Source organism: Eleginops maclovinus, chromosome 8 (assembly GCF_036324505.1).
Source record: "Eleginops maclovinus isolate JMC-PN-2008 ecotype Puerto Natales chromosome 8, JC_Emac_rtc_rv5, whole genome shotgun sequence".
Lineage (NCBI taxonomy): Eukaryota > Metazoa > Chordata > Actinopteri > Perciformes > Eleginopidae > Eleginops > Eleginops maclovinus.
Genome location: NC_086356.1, coordinates 14,907,178 through 14,934,038, shown reverse-complemented (window position 1 = coordinate 14,934,038; position 26,861 = coordinate 14,907,178). Strand labels below are relative to the sequence as shown.

The 26,861-nt window shown below is 38.9% G+C and overlaps 3 protein-coding genes across 3 annotated transcripts; 1 reads left to right on the top strand and 2 right to left on the bottom strand.

Annotated features, from left to right (window-relative positions):
• Nucleotides 1–1,544: 1,544 nt before the first annotated feature.
• On the top strand, nt 1,545–5,530 carry il1b (interleukin 1, beta). Its single transcript, XM_063889905.1, has 6 exons — nt 1,545–1,675; nt 2,234–2,285; nt 2,848–3,037; nt 3,603–3,779; nt 4,154–4,287; nt 4,795–5,530. Exons 1-6 carry the CDS (start codon nt 1,641–1,643, stop codon nt 5,011–5,013), a joined length of 807 nt encoding a protein of 268 aa, XP_063745975.1. The 5' UTR covers nt 1,545–1,640; the 3' UTR covers nt 5,014–5,530.
• Nucleotides 5,531–12,216: 6,686 nt separating this feature from the next.
• Nucleotides 12,217–14,720, bottom strand: purbb (purine-rich element binding protein Bb). The gene has a single exon (XM_063889555.1). The coding sequence runs from the start codon at nt 14,703–14,705 to the stop codon at nt 13,707–13,709; it is 999 nt and encodes a 332-aa protein (XP_063745625.1). The 5' UTR covers nt 14,706–14,720; the 3' UTR covers nt 12,217–13,706.
• Nucleotides 14,721–21,788: 7,068 nt separating this feature from the next.
• ved (ventrally expressed dharma/bozozok antagonist) lies at nt 21,789–23,636 on the bottom strand. Its single transcript, XM_063889038.1, has 3 exons — nt 23,417–23,636; nt 22,540–22,799; nt 21,789–22,139 (listed from the first exon to the last, which is right to left on the bottom strand). The coding sequence occupies exons 1-3, from the start codon at nt 23,634–23,636 to the stop codon at nt 21,789–21,791; spliced, it is 831 nt and encodes a 276-aa protein (XP_063745108.1).
• Nucleotides 23,637–26,861: the final 3,225 nt, after the last annotated feature.

Below are 26,861 nucleotides of genomic sequence, written 5' to 3'. Positions count from 1 at the left end.
GAAGCGATGGTAAGGGAAATCTGAGACGCCATATTTGAGACCGCAATGCCATCATAAAGATTAGTGAAAGTTGAAAAAGCCTCAAATCGACCGGTACCACACCACCTACTTCTATACTACCAACTAGTTTCCCCCTCAGTGGATAGGGAGCAGTGGGGGTTTTTTTTTCTGGGTCAAATTAGCTCATCTTTACTGGAAGGTATCCATCAGAAACCAATGAGCTCACACAGCAGTGTGCCACAGAGACTTACAGAATGAAATGAGAATCAGGAAGTCTAGTTTAAGTAAAACAAATAAGTCATACCTAAGCAGGATTTCACATATACTGTATACACTGTACTGTATGATGTGTTTGGATTAAACCTTAAGTGAAGGACAAGTGTATTGAATTGGTACATACTGTATCTTAACATTGAATGTGATAATAAAATGCTTTTGGAGTTTCCCCTTTCCTGTAGTGTGTTGTGTAGGTTTTTGAGCATGTAAATGATCTGCAATGGCTTAAAAGTTCCCTTCAGAGACATTTTTCTCCCATACATTCCCTGAAAATGCTGAAACACCTCTATTACATCACTATGTAACACTCATTCTTCTATTTACTAGCGCTCCAATACAATAATAATAATAACTGGTCACAAAAACGCAGAGAAGACAGTTAAACGAAGTTAACAGAGTCAGCGGTCCCGATTTCAATGGGGAGGGGAAAACACTTACAATGTATAATATAGGCTGGGGGTCGGGACATCTCTAAGCGATTAACCAATCACAACAGAGCCGGCCAGCTACCCAATCACACCAGACTGGGCTCTGGTTTCAAACAGAGGGTGAAAAGAGGTGCTGCAGCACAGGCAGTTTGAGAAAAAAAGAGCTTTTTGAATAAAATACAAATTTGAATCTGAAAATGAGCCCAGCTGATTGGGATTAACAACAGCTTGGAACCTGACACATACACACCAGATCCCATTCAAGTCAAGCTCAATCAAGCAGAGACACAAAAACAAATACACACAGAGGGGAGAGGGAGGAGAGACTCCAGGCTAGGCAGAGGCAGAGGGCCTGACAGTGACCCTGCATTAATTTGGCTGGAGCCCCAAGTGCACCTGCTGTACAGACTTACTGGCATCATTTAAATAAATGAATAAGATGCATTTTTGCATGCAAAGCTAGATGAAGCCTAACCATTGACGTGGTTTATTTTTGTTTAGGTATTTATCTAGAAAGCTTCAGCTGCTAAAACCATCATAAAGGCAAACAAAATCCATTTTCATGGTCTCTAGAAAGTGCCCGATAAGGCAAGAATTGGGGATGTATTATATCATCTTACAGGGTACAAACATTTTCAATACATTTGTCTTGTTGCATCTAAATAGTTTATACATTTTACTAATAGTATCATAATGACACAATAGTGTCTGTGAGGTGTATTTTTTTGGTGTGGGACTTTTGATGTTGTCATGGCAGAAGTTGGAGGGTTGAGCCACAACCAGGAAGCTGAGATGCATAACAAAAGAGGCGCTCAGTCAGACACTCTAATTCACAAACCTTCATTCAGCAGGTGTGACGAGGCTATCATCTCGACGCTTCAGTGAAATCTGTTACTTTTCATATTTTATCCTTTTTCAAGATTTTACATCAAGACAATGTCCAACTTTGATCTGTCCGAAGCATTAGACAGGTGAGTTGTTGGTGCCTAAATGTTTGAAATATCAAGATTACAAAGCAAACTTATGACTTTAAAGATACCAAATGTGTTATGGGAGCTTAGAGCAAGAGATCTGTGTTAAAATAAGCAGGAGTTCCTTAAAACAAACAATGCGACTTTTAAAAAGGGAACAGCTCCAGCCTGGCTGACACTGTGTTTCACTTCTTACTTACAGCATTTTGTTCACATTCTGGAGAAGAGTTCAAAATAACAAAACCACAGCAGTCAAATGCAATATACACACCAATGCATGTGCAGTTCTTACAGTATGGTTTTAAATGAAGGACTTTTACTTGTAATGGAATATTTACACAGTGAGATTATATCTTTTTCTAAGTAAATAACGTGAATACATCTTCCACCACTGGAAATAGGACTTGATTAAAAGAATGACTATAATGTATGTCATTAAGTACCAAATGAAAATGCTCTCTGTGTAAATAACGTAAGCCTTTCTAGCTGTGCATTGACATCATTATATTTTAATTAAATATCATTTTCATTAGTAAATCGTTCTGTTTTGCATTTCAGTCCTCATGATTTAAAGGACCAAGGAGTTGAGCACTGCTGCTTTAACATGACGGTAAGATTATTATTTTACCACAAAAAGCCATAATTGACTTATATTCATATATTTTTACTTGTTTTGATATACATTTTTGATGGCAACTAACAAGTGTTCTCACGTTTATATGTCTCTGATATTATAAGGATGAGAATATTGGTATATGTACTTTATGAGTATATCACTATATACGTCTTTTATAATAATTTCAATTATTAATATCATATTAATTCAACTGCAAAAATGTGAATCCTTAAAACAGGTGTGACACAATCCACTAGAAAAATAACCTATATCTGATTTTGGAGACACATAACACTTGTTCAAACTAGTATATGAATAGGGATTAGGAATAGGGATTATACATCATGGCTCAGTATATATATTGGTTCAAATGCTGTGTTTGTGTAAAAGTGGGATGCCTATAAAATACATGTAAGTGAAAATCCATGAATGAAAGCCTGCTTATGTTTGAGCTGCAACTCTCATTTAACTATGCAATTTATATTATTTTACAATATTTGACTCTGTTTGACTGACTCTGTTTGGGATGGTTTCTATTCTCTCTGTATGTGTGCAGGATGTTCAAGATGAGATTTTCAGAATTGACGAGGGACTGGATCTGGTTGTTTCCAGGAACCCAAAAAACCTGCGGCATTTTGCTAACCTGGTGCTGGCGTCGAACAGGAAGAGGAAGTCTCTGAAGCACTGTGGCCGGGGGCTCAGCGAGGAAAAGCTCTGCAGCGCCATCATGGACTGCCTAGTGACCGGTGGGTAACAACAGTATTCACATCATTAAACGTTATCATTAGTCAAATACAAACATCCGGGCTTTGTTAGCAAATATAAAAACAACTCATTCAAAAGCTTTTATCCTTATAAACGTAAGGTTTTGAATACAGGGTTTTTATTTGTAGTTGAGTATTTCCCAGTACGGAATTAGTAAATGTGTTTACATAAATCCTCTGAATACTTCTGCCACCCCCCTGCAAACCCTTGCAGTGTTTTGGTATCTGATAAACCTTTAAACTCATTAATCCGTCACCTAAACTAGACTTCCTGGATCATATTGTATTGTGTAACTCATACACTGCTATATACTAGTGCAGGTGGTGTTGTTTGGGGTCAAAACTTCCGCTTGTAAATATGAAAAAAAGTTTTTAGAACTGAAAGTGGTGGTGGTTAGTTGAAAGCCTGTGAACTAATTAGTATTGCGCCTTAGTTTTTGCAAAAAGTTTGAATAAAGGCTAAGCCATCATGACCACTATGACCCACAAAGACACCATATCTTATTTTGCAGCTCCTTTTCTGATAACTGCTAACATCTCTTTACAGAAACAACCATCAATATGATCCACAGCCCTTCCACACAAGTGAAAACAATATTTCAGCGGCTTCACAGTGCAACGGAATGCACCCTGTGTGACCATGAACAAAAAAATGTTGTCTGCGGATCAGATGAGTTAAAACTGCAGGCCATCACTCTGCAAGGAGGTCACGGTGAACGCAAAGGTATTGAAAGTATTACTTTAGCATTAACAATGTTGTCCAACTTTATACTGCTACTCCACTACACCTTACAGTTCAATTTGACACATATAGTTGTTTACATTAAGAAAAACATAAATGTACCATATGTATCATATAGTATATGATGCAGTTCTGAGCATCACATCTACCAAATAAGCTAAAACTGGATACACATTAAGGAAACCACAACATGAAGATGCACTTTTTTCAATTTTGAATTCAGGACTTTAAGACCTTGTTATTACTAAGAGACTAAGCAATTATTAACCTTATTCCATAGTGAAAGCAACTAATGTCATTTGACACTGCAATGTCTTTAAATAAACATTAAAGTTGTATTGTTTATTTTTTGCCAGTAAATTTCCAAATGTACAAGTACATCACTGCCTGCGCCTCAGATGGCGAAGGTCTGACAGTCTGCCTGTCCATCAGTAGAGACTTGCACATGTCCTGCTCTATGGAAGGTGACACAGTTACGTTGCTTTTGGAGGTAAGATAATCTCTCTCACACACACACACACACACACACACACACACACACACACACACACACACACACACACACACACACACACACACACACACACACACACACACACACACACACACACACACACACACACACACACACACACACACACACACACACACACACACACACACACACACACACACACACACACACACACACCTTTTTATGCTGACAGTGTACCACTTCAACATTCTGATGGTTTAATACATTTCACTTTTTAATAGCTTATAATTATTACTTAATTTTTTTTCATATTGTCATCTTGCATCTCTTAATATTGACTAATGAGCTAATCGTTTTTACTTCATATCTCACACACCTGATTTATTAATTTAAGGTGTTCACTTACCAAGAGCAATTTCTTTCTTCTTTTTTTTAATCATGAATACCTGTCTTTAATTACAATTGTGTTTCCATACATCCATGACTTAATGAGGCATTTTCTATTCTCCTTTCTTATGGCAGAGATGCGATGAGGGGGATTTAAAAAGGATCAGCGGCGACGCAGACATGGACCGCTTTCTGTTCTTCAAGAGAACCGTTGGAGTTTCTCTTAACTCGTTTGAGTCCGTGAAGTATCGCACGTGGTTTATCAGCACCTCCGTCAAGGAAGAAAACAAGCCTCTGGAGATGTGTCAACAAGACACTCACACACGTCTCACCTGCTTCAAAGTAAACAACTAGTATTGCTGCTGTCCTCTTGTCTTAACAGAATGATCTTGAGATTCATATTTTGTATTCTGCTTCGCCACTAGATGGAGCATTCGTCTGTAATATTCCCTCCTCCTGATTGATGACTTCTAAACCATTAAAGATAGTTTGACTTATTATATATATTATATTTTAACTTACCGAAACTTTTTTCGTACACATTTAATTCATCTCCGTCGGTAGAGAAAGTTATAAAAGGATATTTCTCCAAACAACAGTTTATTTGTTGTTGTTCATTTACTTCATATCTCTATCTAGAAATGTAAATATATATTTTTTGTGCTTTGTTAAAACATATTTAAGCATGTAAAACCAGCTAAAAGCGTAGTAGCATAGAATTAAATTGGTGTTGTTTTTGTCTGTGTAGCTAAAGTGTTTATGTATTTCAGTTTTGATTCATTTTTTATTTACATAAAGGACATGAGCCACATGCTGTCCTCATTTTTGCAAATCATGTATTTAACATGAATAAATAATGAAGTGTTTCCCAGTTCTTGGCCATGTGCCATCATTTTATGTTGTAACCAACAAATACCATCCTAAGCCTGATCAATTTGAATTTTGGAACAGACTACACATCAATGTAAACAACTCACAGATGCATGGGTCTCCATTCCTTCTAAAAAATATGTAAAATAATTTTTTTAAATAAAACATTTTGAAGTCAAAGAGATAAGTCAACATAGGGAGCAGGCCTTCCCAAGAGAACTCTCCGTGTTGAACTTCTATGTTTCTACAGTAGCCCAGAAGGGACAAATGAACTCATTTTTTAAAACTAGATGAAGTGTCTAAAAGTAAAAAACATTAAGAAAATAGTCAATTATACAGCCGATTTCATCTTGAGGGGTTAAATATTAACTATGTTTTTGCGTAAGAGGTATTTGAAATCTTTTAACACATTTTCAAAAAAGGAAAACTTATATTAAAATATGCTGAATACACCTGATGAACCCAGTGTGTAATGAACTGTTTGATGAAATGATAGAGGGAGGGACTGTGGCATTGCTTATACCATGAATGTGGATCCAAGGGTTAAATCGCACATATAATAAAATAATAAGTCTGATGAGTTCACAGCAGAGAGTTGCTACTGCTACAGCCATGACAATATATAACGTATATGGATACATTATGTACATAATAATAAATCTAACATATATTTATGGTGCTGACAAGCAAGGTAGAAACATTTGATTGGCTAGTCTTGTCCCCAAAACAAACTCACCTTAGAGGGGGCTTTTCACGGTCATAGGCTTCCTTACCGTATCACAGAGAAAATGACGGTCTGTTTTGTTGACCTCTTTTTTAAATCACCCACGCACATTTTTTCTTCCTTTTTATTTTACAGTGGTACACAACAGGGTTCACCTCTTTCTTTAACTATAATAACATCTAGTGACATACTGTACGACAATGATGTCCTCTGTAGGTCTCACAGAACACACCATAACAGACGAACATCCATAACCGCCTATAATCTGAACTTCACAGCTCTCCTCAAATTAAATGTCAATCAGCTCTTATTCTTCACAAAAGGAGACTTAAAGAAACTCAGCCAATCAGAGGCAGTTGGGAGGAAGTCGACTGCTTTTCATTGGTACTGCCTGCTTGGGTTTGCATGGCGACACCTTGGACTGTCTCGACTCGACTGCAGCACCAATGAGAGATGCTCAGCTCCGCTCTGTAGCTGTGCAATGCATCGTGGGTGCGTAAAGCTGATTATGAAATGATGTGCATTTAACTTTAAAAGGGGCAAAACGGTCACGAGCTGGAGGAAAGATTCAAGAAATCATGCAGCTCTTCATATTCTATTCTCACTGCTGACCAAAACACACAGGATATATCTTCAAGATCACCTCTATCAACCTGTTTTGAGGTCAAATAAATTCATCTTTTCTGATTTACAGACACGTGCAGCACTCAAATATCCCGTTTTAGTGATTCCCTACAATGTAGAAATCATGTGTCAGAATGTGTGAGCGAAAGGGAAACATTCATTTAAGTGTGGGCCAACAAAAATGACTTCAAACAAAAACATGGCATCCCTCAAACTGCACACACACTCACATGTGCAGGAGTATGTGCGGGCATGTGATTGTGTGTGTGTGTGTGTCTCCCTCTGCCATGCACATTCCCGGCACATGGCAACAGAAGCTAAATATAGCCCCAGCAGCCCGGCCTCACAGCAGGATCATGCTTCCTCTCGCTAACGTAGAATCCCTCCCTGCCGCTGTCCCTGTTTCCTACAAACATCTCGTGCACCTCTCCCTCCCCTCCCTTCTTCACTTTCTCTCCTAACTCCCACAACCCAAACCCGCATTTTGGCCACTTTCCCTTCCTATATCATTCTCCCTCTCTGCACACTCTCCTTCTCTATCCATGCAAGTAATACTCTTTTTTACTAACAACCTTAAAATGGTACTTAGACAGTTCACATAAGGAATAACAGTAATATATATTATGTATTATATTAAATGAATTATGCATTTTACTTCAGCAATATTTTCAATGCATGACTTTAGTGATAATTTTTTACATTGCCGTATTGCTACTTTCCCTTAGGTATAGGATTTGAGTACTTCTACCACAGCTTGAGGGCAGGACACACACACAGCGGGTTGGATCTGACTGATCCTAGCGTGATAGTAATGGACTGCTGGGAGCATGTGGCATAATCCCATCTTGATTTGGCACACTGCCTGGTGAGGTATTACATTGCTCACAGGCTGCATTAGTCCCACTGTTCACATGTGCATGCTTGCACACATTACTGCTGCGCTGCCCGGGAGGTGAGTGTGGGATGAAAGTGGTGTTAGGAGGTCATCAGGGACATGGAGCTTTACAGTGGAGGAGTATTCATGGAGACATGGCAAAGTAATAATGGATCGGTTGAAGATTTATAATGGCTTGGATTCAAAAAATGAAAGCTTATTATGGGTATCTCATATGCATGGGGCATAAGAGAAGCTACAATTATTCCCTCCTAAATTGGACTTTATGTTGCACATCCTGAAACTCTTAACTGACTGACTGATTACAAGGTGAGACTTTTAAATTGGTGGAACCTAACTATGTTTATTTAACAAAGTACTACACTTAAGTACATATTTGAGGTACTTCTACTTTACTCAAGTCGTTTGGTTTTTGCTATACTACTGCTCCACTGCACCGTCTGCATCTTGAATTCACTGAATTAGGTATTATCATGTTTTGGATAATGTATCAGTTCCACCAAAGAGATATTTATATTTACCTCTAACATTAATAAAGAAAAAAGACAAAAGATATTAACTTTCCAAGCAGAACTTTGTCACTTGTGACCCCTCAGATTTATCTGGTGACTCTTTGGAGGGGACCGACCCCTAGCTTGGGAACTACAGGACTATACTATATACCTGTATTAAAAAGTACCTAAAAGTAGCTCCACCTCGAGCAGCTACAACATTAAAATACTTCCTTTAAACCAGATTAATCAGTATTAAAAATCTAATCATGTCAGAAACAAACCTATAAACGTCGATGGAGACATTTTACTGCAGCACAAGTAATTCTGAAGTACATTTAGCTGATAATACCAGTAATACAAGTTTCTTACACATCCATCAAATAGTCCTGGTTGTTGAGATATTTCAGTCATAAATAAAGTAGTGGTCTGATTAGCCAATATTGATTCAGAGAGTGGTGGAGATTTAAGACAAATAAAATACATTTCTTAGGAACATTAACTAACCTACTACTCACTGCAAGTCATCTGGAGTCAGAGTTGAATGGAAACCAGTGAAATACCATAATACAAAGGCTGGCTATATTTATATGTTTTGTGCAAATACCTTGGACTTCAGACAAAAGACTGAAACAATTTCACTGTGAGTCACTGCACTGTTACATATTTATACTCATACTCACAAAGACCACATCTGTCGATATTATGCTGCAAGTCTTTTTATACACAATCTATTTTCATGTGCTTTTAGCTACAGCAGCAGCCAATGAAGAGGATTTGCTCGCCCCTTTGCTGATGCTCTCATTAAGGATCGAGAGGAGCCGGCCTCTCCCCTCGGGAGCTCTGGGGAATGAAGTCGTCTTGTCGACATTACATGCAGTGCATCGGTGTGAATATGCACAGAAGGCCTTATTAATGGATGTGTGTCGAGTGCCTCCTAAAGTCATTTTGCCGCATTATCATTTCCAAGAACATGACATGAATTGTTTCTATCTTTTGTGTTGTTTAGTTCAAACATGACATTTTTTGTATATAATGTTCCTATTTTAAGTGATTATTATTTTAGTGTCTACCTGTATATTTTAACAACTGTATGAGACAGAGGCTGGTTTCATCCAGGTGTCAGTCAGAGAAGGAAAATGTTGCCAACTTTCGTGGGCACGATAACAAGCTGTGAAATTCAGCCACCTAAACGAACCATTGATAACAAAGTTTATGGTTGCTACATGATATCTATGAAGCAGGAAAAGGAAATATTACATGCATGACATTATTTGAATGGATTAAATTGAGTTTCTGCTTTGTTTCAAATATTTGATACTGCAATAGTGGTTTTTGAGCTGTGGGGCCAACACAGAAGAGGATCCATAACTCAAATCAGAACACGGGGACATGAACACCCATAATTTTACATTCAGAATAACACTGACCGAGGATGTATCAACTCTAATGTCCTTCTGCAAATAAATGTAATTAAATGAATCATCTTTGTTTTGTTTTTTTCAAGTTTTCCGCACCATAGTGATAGTTGTCCTTACTTCTATGTGAACACTGCAAATAGGAACTGCGAATAGCGAAACTGGACAATTTTCCAAAATGTGAAAGAACAGCCCTAAAAAAAGCGTACAGCCTGATTGACATCCAAAGTACAGTATTCTCTTTGAATTAACTCAAAATTGTACTTAAGTGCAATACTTGAGTAGACATACTCACATGTTGCAGCTTGAATGAGAAAATAAAATCAATAAGGGGCTGAATAACAAGCTATTTTCATTAACAAACTGACCTCTTTAAGGTTTAAGAGTAGAAAATAGGCACATGGCTTACTTCCATTAATAAAACAGCTCTAAATAAGTGGTACCTGCCTGCACATAGAGCAGGATCTTGTGTGTACCACATGTGAGCAGCACAATCACACTGTTGTACGCCGCTGCCCCCGGGCAATGAGGTCCTAATGGCACAGCTGACTCCTTGACCAGGAATGTCAAGTCTGCAGAGGCCTCCCACATTAAAATAGCCAGTATGTCCTGTCAGCACACCCTCACAGCGCACACATGAGTGCCTAGCAGCTGCCAATTTACTGAACTACTGAGTGGGCAACGAGGGGGGAGGTGAGGAGAAAAGGTCCGAGCAGAGAAGAAGTAGCAACAACAGGAGATCAGCAAGTGGAGCAAGATCACGTTACCCTAAACGTGAACGTTCTGCTTCACCCCCCTTTTCTGCTCCTCACACCAGAGTCAGGAGACAAGTTGATCTGTATGTTTTCACACAACATGTTCATCTCATTTTCAGGGAAAAAAGAGGTGGTTATATACAGCAGGACGACCAGGCCTAACCAAGCACATCCTTCTGATTTGACACTTGATGTTAGAACAAGCTCTCGTTGTGTGGATCCGCTTCCTGCTGACAGTCTTTAGAGACTTTAGAGACAGCTGCTGCTTCATGCTAAACTCTGTGAGTGCATGTGTGTGTGTGTGTGTGTGTGTGTGTGTGTGTGTGTGTGTGTGTGTGTGTGTGTGTGTGTGTGTGTCTAGATCAACTGTAAAGCAAATGCTCTTCATACTCTGCATACACTGGAAAACGATGCCTGTTTAAACCACAGCAGAATTCCAATTAGGGCTGCAACGATCAATTTTGCAGATTATTTTCTGACTTGACAAAATAAGTTATATTATTACTAGCTGCAATATCTGAGTAATAAAGATAACGCATAAATAATTTGAAACCAACATAATATATATTTTATCCTTCTGCATGAGTACTTTTATTAATGTCAGTATATACTGTTGCTAATAGTTCTCTATTTTTACTTAATTGCAATTTACTCACAACAGCTTCTGCTTCTTTAATCAAGTTAAAATATCTGATCACTCATCTGGCAGAAACAGAGTGACTATTCCCAGTTGAAAAGTGGATATCAGCTAACAGTTTAACATTTTTCTTAAAATATTATGAGGGGAAGAGTTTATTTATTTTATCGTTAACGTATATAAAATGTCATAAAGTAGTAACGAAAACTAAAGCATTTCTATCCTCTAACCAATGTAAATACTCTAAATAGTTATTCCATTTTCAAATTAAGATTCATACAGTTATGAAATAATGAGCAGCATTGACTCCACTTGTAAACGACTACTACGAGGTAATAAAAACCGATACGGCTGAGAATATAACACCTCTGTCCTCAAAGTAATGTCAAAAGTGTGGATTCACAGAAAATGCCTTTGCAACAATGATAGTTTCTGTAACGCTTGAGTATTTCTTTTTAAACAAATGACAAAGGTTTCCTGGCTCCTCTCTCAGGTGTGAATATTTACTTGTCTTCTTAGATTGCGAGTGTATTATCTTTTGGTTTTGAACAGTGGGTCCGACAAAACATGACATTTAAAGACTATTCCAGGTTTAAGAAAATTGCACTGGGCATTTTCCCTGCTTTGACATTATCAATAATGAAGATAATCGTTAGTTGCAGCATCAAACCAATTCAATATGTGGTTAGTCTTTAAATCCTCACACTGAGGTGAGAGCACTTTAATCCTGCAGTGGATTTGATACGTTTGGATTTCCCAGTAAGGATTTCCATGTTCCAGTGAATCACACTACTTTATTCCAGTACGACACAATATGATGACATTAAGTATAAAAATAAAAATCAGACTAGATAAACTGATGCCGTTTGAAAGTAGACGGTGAATAATGTTCTAAAGATTCCAACGTAAGGATTTTCTGACTTTTTGTAATATTTAAAATCATTATAACCTGAATACTTTTCAGTGTTGGAATGCTAGAGGATACCATAAGCAAGCTCAATGACATTTTAAAGACCAAAGGATTCATCCCTTAGTCACGAAAATACTCAAAACAAGAATAACCCACTGCCTTAAAATGCAGAACTCACAGATTATATCTGAAGGAAACGGGGATTTGAAAATATACAATCACAAGATCAGGCATTGCATTTATATATATTTTTAATTAAGGAAGTCTTATACTTTCACTCTAGGAAAAGGAAAATAATCTGGAGGTTTCAGTCACAACTTTGTTTTAAGAAATTAACCTTTTTTATTATTATTTTTAGACTTGGAATTCCTTTACACAATACATTTTCCTTTATAAGTATTCCAAAATATCTTTTGCTGGTTTGTTCAGTAATATTTTTTCCTATAAGTAGAATCTCATTTCAATATAGTTCTCTTTTGAAAAGAAGAAAAAAAAAAAAAAAAAGAAAAACATCCATCAATTTGTTTCTGTCCAGGGTCTTCACGTGTTGGAAGATGTTGAAAGTTATGTCAGAAAGTGGCCTGTGGCTGGTTGTCAGTTTAGCTCTGACCGTGACAGAGAGGCTGATGGGAAAACTCATCGCTGACGCTCTGCAGTCCGGCAGAGCTGGAAGGTCAGAGGAGCTTTTCGCTGAATCTGATGCAGTGCCCCCCTCCGAATGCCGGATATTTGGACCCTTGTAACGACATGTGGGAGAAAACGAGCAATAAAAGTCCTTGGAGGGGGAACAACAGAGTGTCCTCTCCCCACTTGTTGGCTTGTCGTTCTCAAACACCAGGGATGCTCTGGTGTGAGGAAAGTCAATCTTACTTTAAACAACATGATTTAAACTTGAATATATTGCTAAGATTGTATGTATAACATAAAACCCTGCTGATCTGCACTGTAATTGACTACAGGAGTCAAAACTTTAGTTTAGTCTGCAAGGCCCTTGTTGTGTGGGCTTAAAGATAATCCTTTCAGTAACTTCCCCCTAATATTTTGGGTAATCTTTTCGTTTGACTGCATGCTGCAGGCTTCTGCGCTATTTGACGGCTGCTGATGTATCTAAAGTAAAAATCCACAAAGTGCCGGCAGCTAGCTTTCTATACATCCCTCTCAGGTTCATCTGATTGACTTGCAAAAATCCCACAATCTGCCCACTACAGAGAGACCTGGACTGGAACAGGAATACAATGGATGCTAGTTCTCTCTCCTTAAATCGGAGCAAGGAAAACATCTTAAACAGGTTGACTCCTCATTCTTTAAATATAAACTATGTTGCAAATAGGAAAGCATTTATTGGCTTTATTTTTAGTTATAAAAACCAATTTGCTGGTTTTAGTAGGTTCTCTTTTTCCTCTTTTTTTTTTACAATAAAGCACTCTTTTTTTTTCCAATGAGACGATCTCATTTACACATTTAGTCCACTTGTTTTTTCACTTTCAGAGATTCACACAATCACTCCAACCCCCAACCCTTCAAACCTTAGGATAATACACCAATAATTCCCTGAACATGTACTTTTTTTTTTTTTTTTACGCCACAAAACTTTAGTAGGCTATTACAGCACGAATTGTCATGCACTTTGTCATTTCTGCTTTTTCTCTTTTATTCAAAATACCCCCTTAATTGCAGATCTGTCATGTAACTTGACTAACAGCTGTTTTTATTTTAAATTGTATCAGTCGTCGTCCACGTCGTCTCCCTCAGACTCGTCTCTCCTTTCGTACATTTTATCCCTCTGCCTCTCCTGGATCTCCTTCATCTCCTCGGCGTATTTGCTGAACGCTCCTCCAAATTTGCTCCAGGCTTTGAACGGGATGGTGATAGAGTTCCTGTAGCTTGGCTTCACCTCGCTCACACGCAGGAACACTCCGTATTTGTTGGACCCGACATCGAAAAAGAACCTCTTGGAGTCCACCATGATGGAAGTGCCCTCGGGGAGCTCGCTGTAGCCCCCGGCAGCCATGCTCCCGGCCAGCTCCTCGTCGTCTCCCCCGTAATCATCTATGAGCTTAGCAAGGGCGTCTCTAAACTCTATTAGCCCCTGGGCCGGAAGGGCTATGGTCTGGCCGGACAGCATGCCGCCCGCAGGCCCCCCGACTCCAAAGCCAGGTCCGCGGTTCACGGTCTGCCGGATCCGCAGGAACCTCCCCCGCTGGTTCTCCTTCAAGTCCAGGTAGTACTTGCGGTTTTCCCGGACGAGAAACTCGCTCTTCAGAGCTCGCCTGGGCCCGCCGTCCTCCCCGGAGGTGGCCTGGGCGATCTGCTCCGGACTGCTAGGCCCAAGCTGGGCGTAGTGCTCGATGAAATCCCCGAGGTAGTCGCGGAACTCCGCCGCCACCGACAGGGAGAGGGTCAAGCGACTCTTGGAGCCCCCGGCCCCTACCTCGGCGATTTTTATGAACCTGCCCTTGCTGTTTTGCTTGACGTCCAGATAGAAGCGCTTGTTCTGGATGTCCAGGCGCTTGGACGCCAGCTCCTGGGTCTCCTGGTCCCTCTGGAAGTGCTGGAAGCCGCTTCCACCCGCACCACCACCGCCACCTCCACCTCCTCCCCCGCTGCTACCACCGCGCTCACTCCCGCTGTCGCCATCCGCCATCTTCAGCTCCACCATTCGGCTTCTGCCCCTCCGTCCTGCGTAGCTGCTTTCTGGGTTGCGCTCAGCCTCCACGCTCATTGTTGGTGCACTTCAGGGAGGTTTCCAATTGGCCCAACAATCTGCCACTTCCGCGTTTACGGCTCTCCTATTGGTTTGTTGATTTTGTCCGTCACGCCCATATGTCAAATCCAGTATTAGCCATTGGTTCAGATTGAGGTTCCGTTTGCGTTCTGTTTTTTTATCCACTCACCATCTGGTTGTGAAATCTCTTTGTTGTTATGACATAATATGATGAAAAATATGTTTTCAATGTTGGTGAAATGTGTCGACATACTCCAAGTAAATATTATTGACCGACTTCTAATAAACTATTCTGTGATTGTCTGTTATTGCCAGTGGTGGCAGGATATACTGAGTAAACGTATTACAAGTAGAGTGTCAAATACTCAATTTCAAGTAAAGGTCTCCCATTCAAAATTTCACAAGTAAATTACATAATACGTTTATCTGCTAAATAAACGTTCAATTGCTCACCCTGTAAAAAAGCAATTTCATGTGTTGTATTAAATGTTAAATTGCTTGATCATTAATACCTATGCGTGAATGATTAGTCCATCTCACTGGGGAGGCAGATCTAATTTAAAGTACTTAATATACAGTTGAGTGGTTAAGTATGTAATAATGCATTATATTTTAAAAGCTATTGGTGGAAGAAGTCAATCCCAAAGTTTAGAAATACTTGTTAAAGTTAAATTCCAGCATTACAAATCTTTCTTAAGTAAAAGCATTGGCATCAATTACAAGTAACAAAAGCAAAATTTAGTATTAACAAAAGTGCCATTTCAGAATCATATATTTTATACACCTAAATGATGTATCCAATGATGTGTCAATCACTTTAATGTTACACATATTTGAACTATTTAATATACTTTATCTGAGACAGCTTGTGAACTTACCAACATTTTAGTTAATCTATAATATTTCAAGAAGAAAACAAGGCATACACACACTACTTTCTATGTCTCTTTTATGGTGCCGAGAATAACATCTCTTGAAGAACACATTTTTAAGAAAAAAGGGTTATTTGTAAAGGTAATTATTCCATATGGCCAGAAATGTAGTCATCATTGATCACATGATTATATTTTGTATTATTAATTTGTATCTGCAAAGTAACCATGTTTTAAATCTTATTGAAAAGAAGTAACATAATATGGAAATACTTATGGAAAAGCACCTCAAGATAAAGTTCAGTACTTCAGGAAATGTATTCAGTTACTTTCAGAGCTGTATATTCCAGTATCCTTGCATTACCTACCTCTGTCCACAGAGGGCAGCATTGTTTCATTTGGCTATTAGGTAAATATTCAGGTGGATTTCCTCACAGCTGGATTTCAGCCACAAACCATAACTGTTACTCTAGAGGTCTTTTTTTGTAGCTGTTTGTTTGCCCTGTGTCTTGTTGATAGGATTTTACAGTAGAAATATTAAGGTCATGATACAGTTTTTAAAAAAGAAGAAAAAAAGTGTACTATAGTCAGTAACCAGATTTAGACATGATACAGTGTTGCTAGTATTTAAAAAATACACATTTTAATAAATATAGTTGTTTTTATATATTTCAATACAATGTATTTCAAATATTTACCTACAAATATTGAATTTCAAGTCATTAAGTCAAAGTAGTAGAACAAGTCTTGACATTCCCTGATATATTACCAAAAACTCGACCTCAGTGTCCCCCGAAGGAACTGTGCCGTCACCATTCCTGTTCACCCTCTACAGATCCAACTTCCGTCTCAACTCCTGCTCAGGCCACCAACAAAAGTTCTCAGATGACTCCTCCATCGTCAGCTGCATCACAAATGACAACAAGGAGGAGTACAGGGCCCTGGTGGAGCACTTTGTAGGCCGGAGTGACAACAACCACTTCCAGCTCAACATCAGCAAGACTAAGTAGCTGGTGGTGGACTTCAGGAGGAGCAGGAAGAGGTCTCTAGGTCCCCCATCACCATCAGGGGGGAGGAGGTGGAGGTGGTGAACACCTACAAGTTCCTGGGAGTGCACCTCAACAATAAACTGGACTGTAGTGACAACACTGATGCTCTCTTCAGGAAAGGATAGATCAAGCTGTTCTTCCTGAGGAGGATCAGGTCCTTCAAGGTGCAAAACAACCTGCACGGTTTGTACAAGAATTTACCCTGCTCTCGCATCTGCACACATATGTAAATATACCTAACAATCCAAACTTGTATATATGTTCATTCAAATGACCATCGTTTTATTGTGATATCTTGTTTCAACAGTTACTACATCATTTTTATTTTAAATGTTTGTATTATGGTTTTTTTTTTCTTTCTTGCGTGAATCTGTACTGTCCTGTTTTTCACTCTGACCCTGTTGCTGCTTTAAACTCCTGAATTTCCCCTGGGGCTGAATAAAGTTCCATCTTATCTTACCTTATCTTAGACGATAGCTATGCAAAAACACTATTTCTCAGTAATTGTGCAGCAGGAAAACCATAAGCCGATTTTTCTCATGAATCCAGGGAATGTAACACCCAGAAACTGGGGAAAATACAGTATTCTCCCTTTGGTCTTAATCTGGAGCAGGGGTTGTATAAATATAAAAGAATAAAGGAGTACATTATTATATTAATCTACATCTCATTAGAGGATAATGATACCTGTTAAATGCATAAATGCAATAAAAAGAGGTGTGTCCTACTTTTCCTGCGTAGTAATACAATGCTGCATTGATCTGAAGTCATTACGACACATGACATGGAAGCCAGTGAAGAGAAGCTAGACCTTTTAACCACAGGACTAAGTTGCATAACAATGTTCACATAGTATAGAGTTAGCACTAAAATCCTATTAAAATAAAAAGTGTGTCCTACGTGTCCACTGTAGTAATGATGATCTGGCACATGCAAGGGCGTCAGCAGTTTTTTGAATGTGGGGGGGGACATTTTTGCGGGGGGTCTGGGGGTCCTCCCCCATAAAATTTTGAAAGAAGTAGATTCAATTTCCCGCATTCTGGTGCATTTTACATTCAAAATGATCTCCCTCTTTCATTGTTTTTCCTTGGAGCCGGCATGGTCTGCAATTACTGACTACTATTATGTTTTGGTGTAATACACAGAGGACTGACACTGACAACTTTTTTGGCACTTTATTTTCTTTTAATGAGAGCAAAATATGAGGATTTAAAAAATCAAAGAGTGAATTAGAAAAGAATGAGGTAAATTTGAGGCAACATATAGCCCTATTTTAATGTCATGCAACAAAAAATCTCTTGAAAAAAAAGTTATGAGGAAACATAAAATGTGTACCTAGTCTACTCAGAGCCTATTACAATCAAACTTAGCCCTCTTCAGTGCCCTGCAGAACATAAAACTATAACTCAATACAACCTTACAACCTGTTAAAGACTTGCTTTTACTATCTCCATCCTTTCCCCAAAATTGTTGATTTCCCTTTTTTTTGTCCTTTCATTAAATGTTCTGTATCTTCTCCTATAATCATATTTCTCCCCTATTATCTGTATCATGCCTACAGCAGGATTTTTACAGTTAGAACAAAAGTAAGAGATCATACAAAGGCTCCAAAAGTGTGACCTCTTTTGTCATTTGCAGACACAAATGACTGGCAAATCTCCCCTAAGTCAAGTTTGTCAAGATGCTCCTGGTGGATGTGGCAAACAGTCACATTGTTCAAAGCTTTTGAGACATTGAAGAGTGCAGCCACGTCTTAAGCCTTCTCAAGGCACTAAAACTTCTCTCAGCTTCTGCTGAGGAGCATGGCACAACAAGAAGAAGCCTGACCTACACTTCTACTTGAGTGAACAAACCTCGAACCTCTGGCAGCATAGCTCTCAGGGTATCCACCACTTCACTGACCGTGCTGCAGGGATACTGAAGTTTGAACATTGCCAGCTGTACCTCCAAAGAATGCTGGTGTAGTTCTGGGTAAGAACTGACCACATCCACATCCTCCACCTTTCCAGTTATTAACACCCTTTCCAGTATGTTGAGTGTTTGGAAGCTGCTCTGGTCAAAGCGCTTTGTCAACTGGACCTCAACTCCATCCAACATTTTAAAGAATTCTATTCTGTAGAACTCCTCAGGGGAAGTAGGTCTAAATGCAGGTGCATTTCCTGTGAAGCGCTTTGGGGGTCTCCGGATATGAGGAGTCTGGATAGCCTCAATGTCCAACTCCTGGATCATATCACAGGCTTGGTATATATACGATGAAATGTTTCATCAGATCTCTTTACTTGAATTGTGTTTTTCACACAATCAACCGCAGCCAGCATCCCTGAGACACTCATTGTCTTGCTCTGAAGGGAGCGGTTGAGACATTCAAGTTCTTTTAGAACTTCAAGGGTCATAATCAGGCTGAGCAAAATGTGCCCCTTCTGAAACCTCTCCAGAAGCCCCCTTGCAGTTATGCAAGTGTCAGAGGAACCAGATGCCATTTCCTCAAGACTGACCAAAATCTTTTCATATTGATCTACAACTGCCTGGATAGCTACCACCCTCATGAGCCATCGTGTGGGGCAGAGGGGCCTCAGAGTTCTGAAACTCCCTTCTTCCGACTGGGCAACCTCCTTAAATATTGTCTTATATTTCCCAGATAGATGGTACAGGTTGCCAAGTTTGTGGACTAAATCCAGCGCATCAGACACAATAGTGCTTGTGCTACAGGCTGTCTGAGTCACCAGATTAATGCAATGAGGACCACAATGAACGTAGAGAGCAAGAGGCTGTGTTTCCTTTATGACTGCCTGAACGCCTTTAGTGCCACCTGCCATATTGGCTGCCCCATCATAGCTCTGCCCGCGAAGGCAGGATAAGGGCAGGTTCAATCGAAGGAGGACATCAGTTGCCATCCGAGCCAACTCTTTCCCTGTTGTTAAGGAGACTTGATAGAGGCCTACAAAGTCCTCATGAGGTAGCAAATCACTATCTACATAGCGTAGGCATATGGCCTCTTGTTCATTCCCAGACAAATCTTGTACTCCATCAATTATGATGGAGTACATGAGTGTGGACACCTCATGTATTTCCTTTGATATTTTTTCGCACAACGGAGTTGCCCATAATATTTAGCATCTCATTCTGCACTTCTGGACTTGTGTAATGGTTACAGGGCTTACTGAGCCAACGCTTTAGAACATCATCCTCTGCTCCAAGCTTTAGTAGCTGAACAAAGTATATATATATATATATATATATATATATATATATATAGCTGATCTAGCTCATATTTGGTTGATTCCAACGTGCAGTGGGTGGGCACTGCGCTGAAGGATCTTTGTGACTGACTAGCTAGTATGCTAATTATATTGCTCCTATTGCTAGCTAGTATGCTAATTATATTGCTCCTATTGCTAGCTAGTATGCTTATTATATTGCTAATATAGACAGAGAATGTCTCATAAGGGTGCTAACATTCTTATTAGAAAAGCTGGCTGTGTTTGACCATGGAAGAATGCAATTTAGCTGTTTGGCCACTCAAGGGAAAACTCAGACTTACTTTCCTCTTCTTCGAAAAAAAATTCCGTATGTCCATCTCGTGATCCGATTCTCAACAGTGAATGTTTTGAATATGCGCATCAGGCATCGTGCCGCGCGCGTGATGCTGCTGCTGCTGCTGCTGCTGTGTGTTTAAAAAAACAAACGCGGAGTGGATTTCTGTTGATATGGGTAATCCCCTACTGATAAAGTGGAACGGATTTGTTTGTGAAGCAATTGAAAGAACGCTGGACTAGTAGAGCAGTCATGCACTCATGTTTTTGATGGCAAATGTGGGGGGGTCCAAACGACTTTTTTTCAAGGGTCCCAATACTATTGTGGCGACGCGCATGGGCACATGACAGAGGCAGGTATTTAAATACATTCTGAATATCCATTCTGGTATTCATATACAATTTAAGGTGGTCTAACATACGATACAATGCCCAGTTTCAAACGTTGAACCAAATTCACGCAAGTGAGTAAAAAACTGTGTGGTGGTTGTTGCGTTGTACTTACATGCTCGAGCCTCATCCTGTCTCATACACCTCGTCCTCCCCACTCTGCTCCAGATTCAACTTCTTCGCTTTTTATTCCCAAAACGATAAGTAACAACACAACCTCTGTCCCAGTCAACAAACACCAGGAAGTCCTCTCTGAAGTTTAAAGTTACTGCAGAATTCCCGACGGAGAATCCAACCATTGGCATCGTCATTGTATAAATTAGCATGTAGGTTAGCCACACCCATCATGCACCTGCTGGTGACGTAGCACTATAGGTGTGTTTGATTTGCATCACTTACTGAATGGGGGTGCATTCGGGCGCATTATATTAGTGTTTTTAAACATGGTGGGTCCAAACTTGCCTGTTGAAAAGAATTTGAAATTAAAGTAGGTAATTATATAATTTAATATGATGAACTATTTAACAAAAATAGTAGGCACAAATATAGTATAGCTATATAAAATATATTATATTTTTCAATCTTTACATTATCATTTTTTTCTGAATTAAATTAAAGATGTAATGTTTCTGCGTCATTTTATAATTCTATATGTAAAGATATATATTTATAATTAATTTGGAGATACATTTTATTTAATATTAAACATATATACATACAAAATAAGAGTTGAGATTCTCACCACCCATATCAAGTACAAGTCCTATAAGCTGCAGTACTGAGGTAAATAAGAGCTACATCACAAAACTGTAAATAACATTTAGAAGTATATACAGCCCCCTTTTCCTAACTATATTTTTCTTCCGTATGTTTAGGATGAAACAAATCAGATGATGTTTAAGTTTTAATAATGATTTTATTTTAGCAATCTGATTTCACAATGACAAAACAAACACAAATCAAATAAAACAACTTCATAGATTCAAATTTAAATATATGCAAACTATACATCTGTGGGAAGCAGATATTATACACACACACACACACAAATCAAAAATTATTGCACACTCCCTGGTAAAATCATGATTCAAGCCTTAGAGCATTACCTTTGCAATGTTCCTTATATCTCTATTAGCATTGATCCTATTAGGATAAGTTGAACTAAATCAATACAATTTAATTTTGTCTGACAAAATATACTATTAAATATAACAGTATAGCTACACATCTTCAGTATCAGTAATACTGAGGGTAAGCTGAGTAGGATCCCATTATTTGAGATGTAGCAGACGGCAGCATGACACCTGGGAGGCTGCTGTACTGGTAGAAAGAGTCCATGGGCAGAGAGGGGACGCCGGGCAGAGGGCTGCTGTACTGCAGGCTGTGTGGATGGATGTAGGAGGCAGCGGCTTGGACGTCCTGTGCTGCTGCTGCCGAGTGATATCTGGGGTAAGGGCCCGGTCTGTAGGCCTGCAGCTCGGGGTAATGCATGAACTGAGAGGCGACGTTTGCCTGGCAGGCGTGAGCCAGGGCATCCTGAACCGTCCTCTTCAGCTTCATTCGCCTGTTCTGGAACCAGTTTCTGATCTGAAGAAAATAATAAGAGTCTCATTAGAAAATGTTTTCACTTTAGAAAATAAACAGTTCTCTCCAATCGTGGGTAGATAATATCATTTAAAAAATGAAGCTAACAGAAGTAAATTATTTAAAAACAAATAAGTACAATAATATTCTTTAAAAAGCACTACAAGTAGGTCTCTTCAATGATTTAGCTGTGATAGCTCATGTGCCTTGAGAATATTTGTATATTTTCAATTTGTATTTATGTATTGAGTCTTAAAATACTGTAATAAACTTATAACATACTTGTCCTGTGAAAGTCTACAAATTGCAAACAAATAATGCTAAATACATTTAAATAAAACACCAAGGACATGACCTAAGAACCTGGAAAAAGTTGTCTCAAATATCATCTAACGATTTTTACCTGTTTGTCAGACAGGCTGAGCTTCTTGCAGAGTTCGGCTTTGTCTTGTGTTCCCAGATATGCGTTTCTCTTGAAGGCCCTCTCCAGACTGCTTATCTGCTCTGCTGTGAAGGCCGTACGGGGTCTCCTCCCTGAAGGAGGGGATGCTGGGGAGGTGGAGGTGCAGTCAGTGGGGGCTGAGGGGGAGAGGGAGCGACCCCCTTCACTTTCGTAGCCGGAAGTTTCCTCCTCTGTTCCGCTGCTGAAGCCTTCCTCGGTAACTGCACAGAGAAAATAAAGGAGAAATCATGTTAAGACTGATGCATTGATGGAAGTATTTGGATCAAATTTCAGTAAAAACTACTAATACTAATATTCTTCATGTGTTTTGTGTGCAAACATCCTAATTTGTAAAGTACCTGAAGCTGTAAAATAATGGGTTGAGTAGAAGTAAAAAATAGCATGAAAGAAAATACTTAAGTAATGTGCAAATACCTAAGATTTTTACTTAAATACAGTACAATATCAATGTATATGAAATGTTACATTACAAGTTAAAGTCTTGCATTTGTAATGTTTATGCAGTTGTTAGCACATATAGATCCTTATTTATTAATTTGTTAAGAAATCTAAATCCTGGTTTCTATACAAACAAGATCTGAAATCTGTTAAAATAGTTGTATGATATGCTGGTTACAATTTCAGACCAACCTTGCATTTTGATAAATGTTTAACAACACATTTGTACCTGTTTATACAGTGCTTCTTTTTTAATGTTTATAACCTGAATATTGGGTTTGTATGGGGGTATTTCAAACGTTTTTTTCCCCAAAATGTATAGAAGTTGAAGTGGCACAAAATGTAAAAACATTACTTCTCATAGCTGGACTGATCTTACCTTGATTATTGTGAGAGGTTTGGTGCTGTAGACTGATTGAATTGAGGCCCTTGTTTCTGGTTTCTTGATGCTCGGGTCCATTTTCGGACTTCGGTTTGCAGTAAAAGCCTGGCAGACTCTCTGAATGAGTCCCCCAGGCAGCAGGTCCAGAGGCTGGGCTCTCTGTACCTGAGGACTGGCTGCTCTGGGCCATCCACTCGATGGAAAACTGTCCTCTCATGGCTTTCGGAGTGTTGAAGTTTGGTCCTGGAAAAGAGTAAATCCTTGTGTTTGGTGAAAGCTGATTTTGAAAGTGGAGTCCTGAGTGCAGAGGAAGGTGTGCTGGTCTGTCCTGAGAATTGTAACTGTCCCTTTTATCAGAGCCTGTCTGTATTTATAGGAGGCTTCAAACTCCCTCAGCTCCAAGATCAAAGCACACATCCTCCCGTCCCTCCCACCCTCCCCTCCTTTAGTTTTCACAACTGGAGTAATTAAGACGTCTCATTCAGTCTCAATGAGCCTGTTACAACAAGGCTCCAGTGAGTCTGGGAAGGACCCCCCTCCCCCTGCCACCTCCCCTCCTTCCTGCCTCCAAAAAAGATAATAGACTCACCTCACCCCAAACTGTCTGCATCTCCTCCAGAACCCAGTCCTTACTGTAAATAAATAACGCCCCCCCTCTCACTGTGACAGTTTCAGTTTGATTCATATACTTAAAAAACACTCTACTGGGTCTCTTACGGTCCAAGATATGTTTTTTAATTCATCTGACATTTCTGCTAAACTTATATAGGTTAAAGTGAATAGATTAAAGGGAATTCTGTCATTTTTAAAGTAGAAATGACTGTTGGTTGTGAAAAGCAAATTAAAATGATTATGCTTTTCTCTGTTTGTAAATGAATAAAAATTGGTTTGAGCTATTGGTCTGACGGAGAAATCTGACTGAGAATGTCATATATAACACTGGCAAATCATAACCAATGTTCATTGAAGTGAAGAATATACAATTAATCTGTTGGCTTTGTATAATGCTTGTACTGATTTAAATAAATAATCATTATAGCTGCATCCCTGATCCCTATGATAATGATGATCCTCTCGTCATTAATCATACTTTAATGTTCATAGAGTGCAAAACTGGTCATCCAGTCATTACTTAGAAAAATAAATGTAACTTCATTTAAAAAGGAGGCTTAAAGAAGCAACATAACAAGCAGTGAGTGGCTTAATTTAACAGCAATGGCTAATCTAGGATGATCCCTAGATTAAAGGCAAACTGTCTGATATGAAGTTACGGTAACAAAAGATTAACCTGCAGGTTTTTCGGTAATATTTATTTTAATTGATCAGGATTAATGTAAATGATCCTATGTTGATCAATAATCACAACAAATATGAGACTGTGCAATGTTGTAGAATTAGCGACAGACCTTTATGGAAGTTAAAGAAATAATGTGATTAAGACTCTATATAAAACTCATATTGAACACATGAAGCACAGACACTGAGTACTCGGACTCCTCTCATAATTGTAATATTCAGCAATGGAGGAAGTAAAAAATTGTCCCGATAAATGTCCCTTCATTCAAATATAGAAATACTCCATTACAAACTCCTGTAAACTCCTTGTAAAATGTATAAAGTAAAACACATATTTTATTACAATATCACATATTGAATTATTTCACTGTTTTGGGGAGAAAAAAATCACACTACTGATAGGCTGTTTGGACAGTGGAGTAAAATCACAAGTAGCTTCCAATGGGAGGAGTGTATTATAATGATACTACACATAAATATATGTCATCAGAAATACCTTTATGTTATTTAAGCTTGTTGAAAACTTAATCACAGTGGGAAAACTACAGGAATATTGTAAGGTTTGATTTCCAGTATCATATGACATGAAGTGCAGTGGTGGTAGAGGTACTCTGATCCTTTACTTAAGTAAGAGTGCCTGTAAAGTACCTCCTATACATAATGGTAATAACCTACTCTGCAGCGCCTTAGATCATCTTAAACTATTGTGTCACTTTCAATGCTAAAATGGGGATTTGGGGATCAAGTTAAAGTGACTGATAACGACCTAGAGAGGATGATCCCACATGTGAAGTGACTCATCATCATCACCACCACCACCACCATCGCCTAGACCCAACCCAGGACCTGCATGGACCCGAGACTGTCTCCGTTTAAAAGGGCAGGCAGGCGCTGTTTTGTGTGCAAATGGTGCGTGGGTCAAACAATTTGTGGGTTTAAAGGGTTAATCGGTTCAATCACGAAACGCTGCCATTGATAGGATAATGAGAGTGCTCGGGCCGGTATCTCCGCGACTCCAGACGCGCCGTCTGTGCGCGCAGCGGAGAGGAGCGCATTGGAGAGCAACGGTGCTAACAGCTCATCACGGAGACTGAGACACTTCAAAGGGGCTCCGCGCTTTGATACCAACACACCCAACACGAGACAGGACACCATAAAACCTCTTCATATCGGCTCAGTTTGTGTAAATACTCCACGTAAAAAAATATATTCAGATGATGATGTTGTCAGGACTAATGAACTCTGGTTTTTAATTGATTTTAATCCAACTACGGAATCCCATGCAGATTACACTGAATTAATAGCAACATTTCTGCCTTACAGTGTTAAAGGGGCCTACATTAGTATTTCTATTTTATGCTACTTTGTTATGGAATCAATATACGTTTTACCACATTTCAGCAACATGCCTTACACATCAATAGACTAAATAAGTAATAACAATCTCAAGAAATCCTACATCATTTGGTAGCTATTTTTCTCAAAGTAAAGCATTGGAAAACTTCCTCAAATATGTTGTGGGGTTTATTTGTATATCCTTTGATAATTCTATGTTTCCATCCAATATTACAATTTCCTTCTGAGTCTTTTGTTCTAAACAGGGTCTAAAGATGTGTGTATGAAATTACTCAAAAACTCTTCTTAAATAAAAGTAACACTATTAAGACTTGCATTCAAAATAATTTATTGTACACATTAAAAGTATCAGTGACATGTACTTTAAGTAACACAAGTCAAAAAGCCCCATCAGACTTATTTATTTTATTGACAACATAACATTATATTACAAATACATCAAATGTGCAACAGCATTTTACTGTAGCTACTCAAGGATGTCACTTTATTATGATAAAAATGGCAAAAAATCAGTGGTGATTAACATAAATGTCCTGCATTATAAAATCCCACTCAAGTAAATGCCCAGAAGTTTTATCAACTAAATGTTTTTACAGAAGTAAAACCCTTTACATCACCACGTTCAAAGTAACCTTACCGAAGTGATCAGTTTATAAAACAGTAAAGCTGCAGACTTGATATTGATCGATTTTGGTATCTGTGGATGTTGCAGTGTTGTTGTCTCCTGACTTCTCGCCTGTCTGTCTGCTTTTCCATCTGTCTGTCTGTGTGTAACATCAAAGAGCTGCAG

Bases quoted from the DNA above. Each gene is read 5' to 3' on its own strand.
- purbb (XM_063889555.1), bottom strand. From the start codon at position 14,705: ATGAGCGTGGAGGCTGAGCGCAACCCAGAAAGCAGCTACGCAGGACGG.
- il1b (XM_063889905.1), top strand. From the start codon at position 1,641: ATGTCCAACTTTGATCTGTCCGAAGCATTAGACAG. The intron at 2,286-2,847 runs GTAAGATTATTA...GTATGTGTGCAG, and splicing joins ACTGCTGCTTTAACATGACG to GATGTTCAAGATGAGATTTT. The intron at 3,038-3,602 runs GTGGGTAACAAC...ATCTCTTTACAG, and splicing joins CATGGACTGCCTAGTGACCG to AAACAACCATCAATATGATC.
- ved (XM_063889038.1), bottom strand. From the start codon at position 23,636: ATGAGAGGACAGTTTTCCATCGAGTGGATGGCCCAGAGCAGCCAGTCC. The intron at 22,800-23,416 runs GTAAGATCAGTC...TTCTCTGTGCAG, and splicing joins AACCTCTCACAATAATCAAG to TTACCGAGGAAGGCTTCAGC. The intron at 22,140-22,539 runs GTAAAAATCGTT...TATTTTCTTCAG, and splicing joins TCAGCCTGTCTGACAAACAG to ATCAGAAACTGGTTCCAGAA.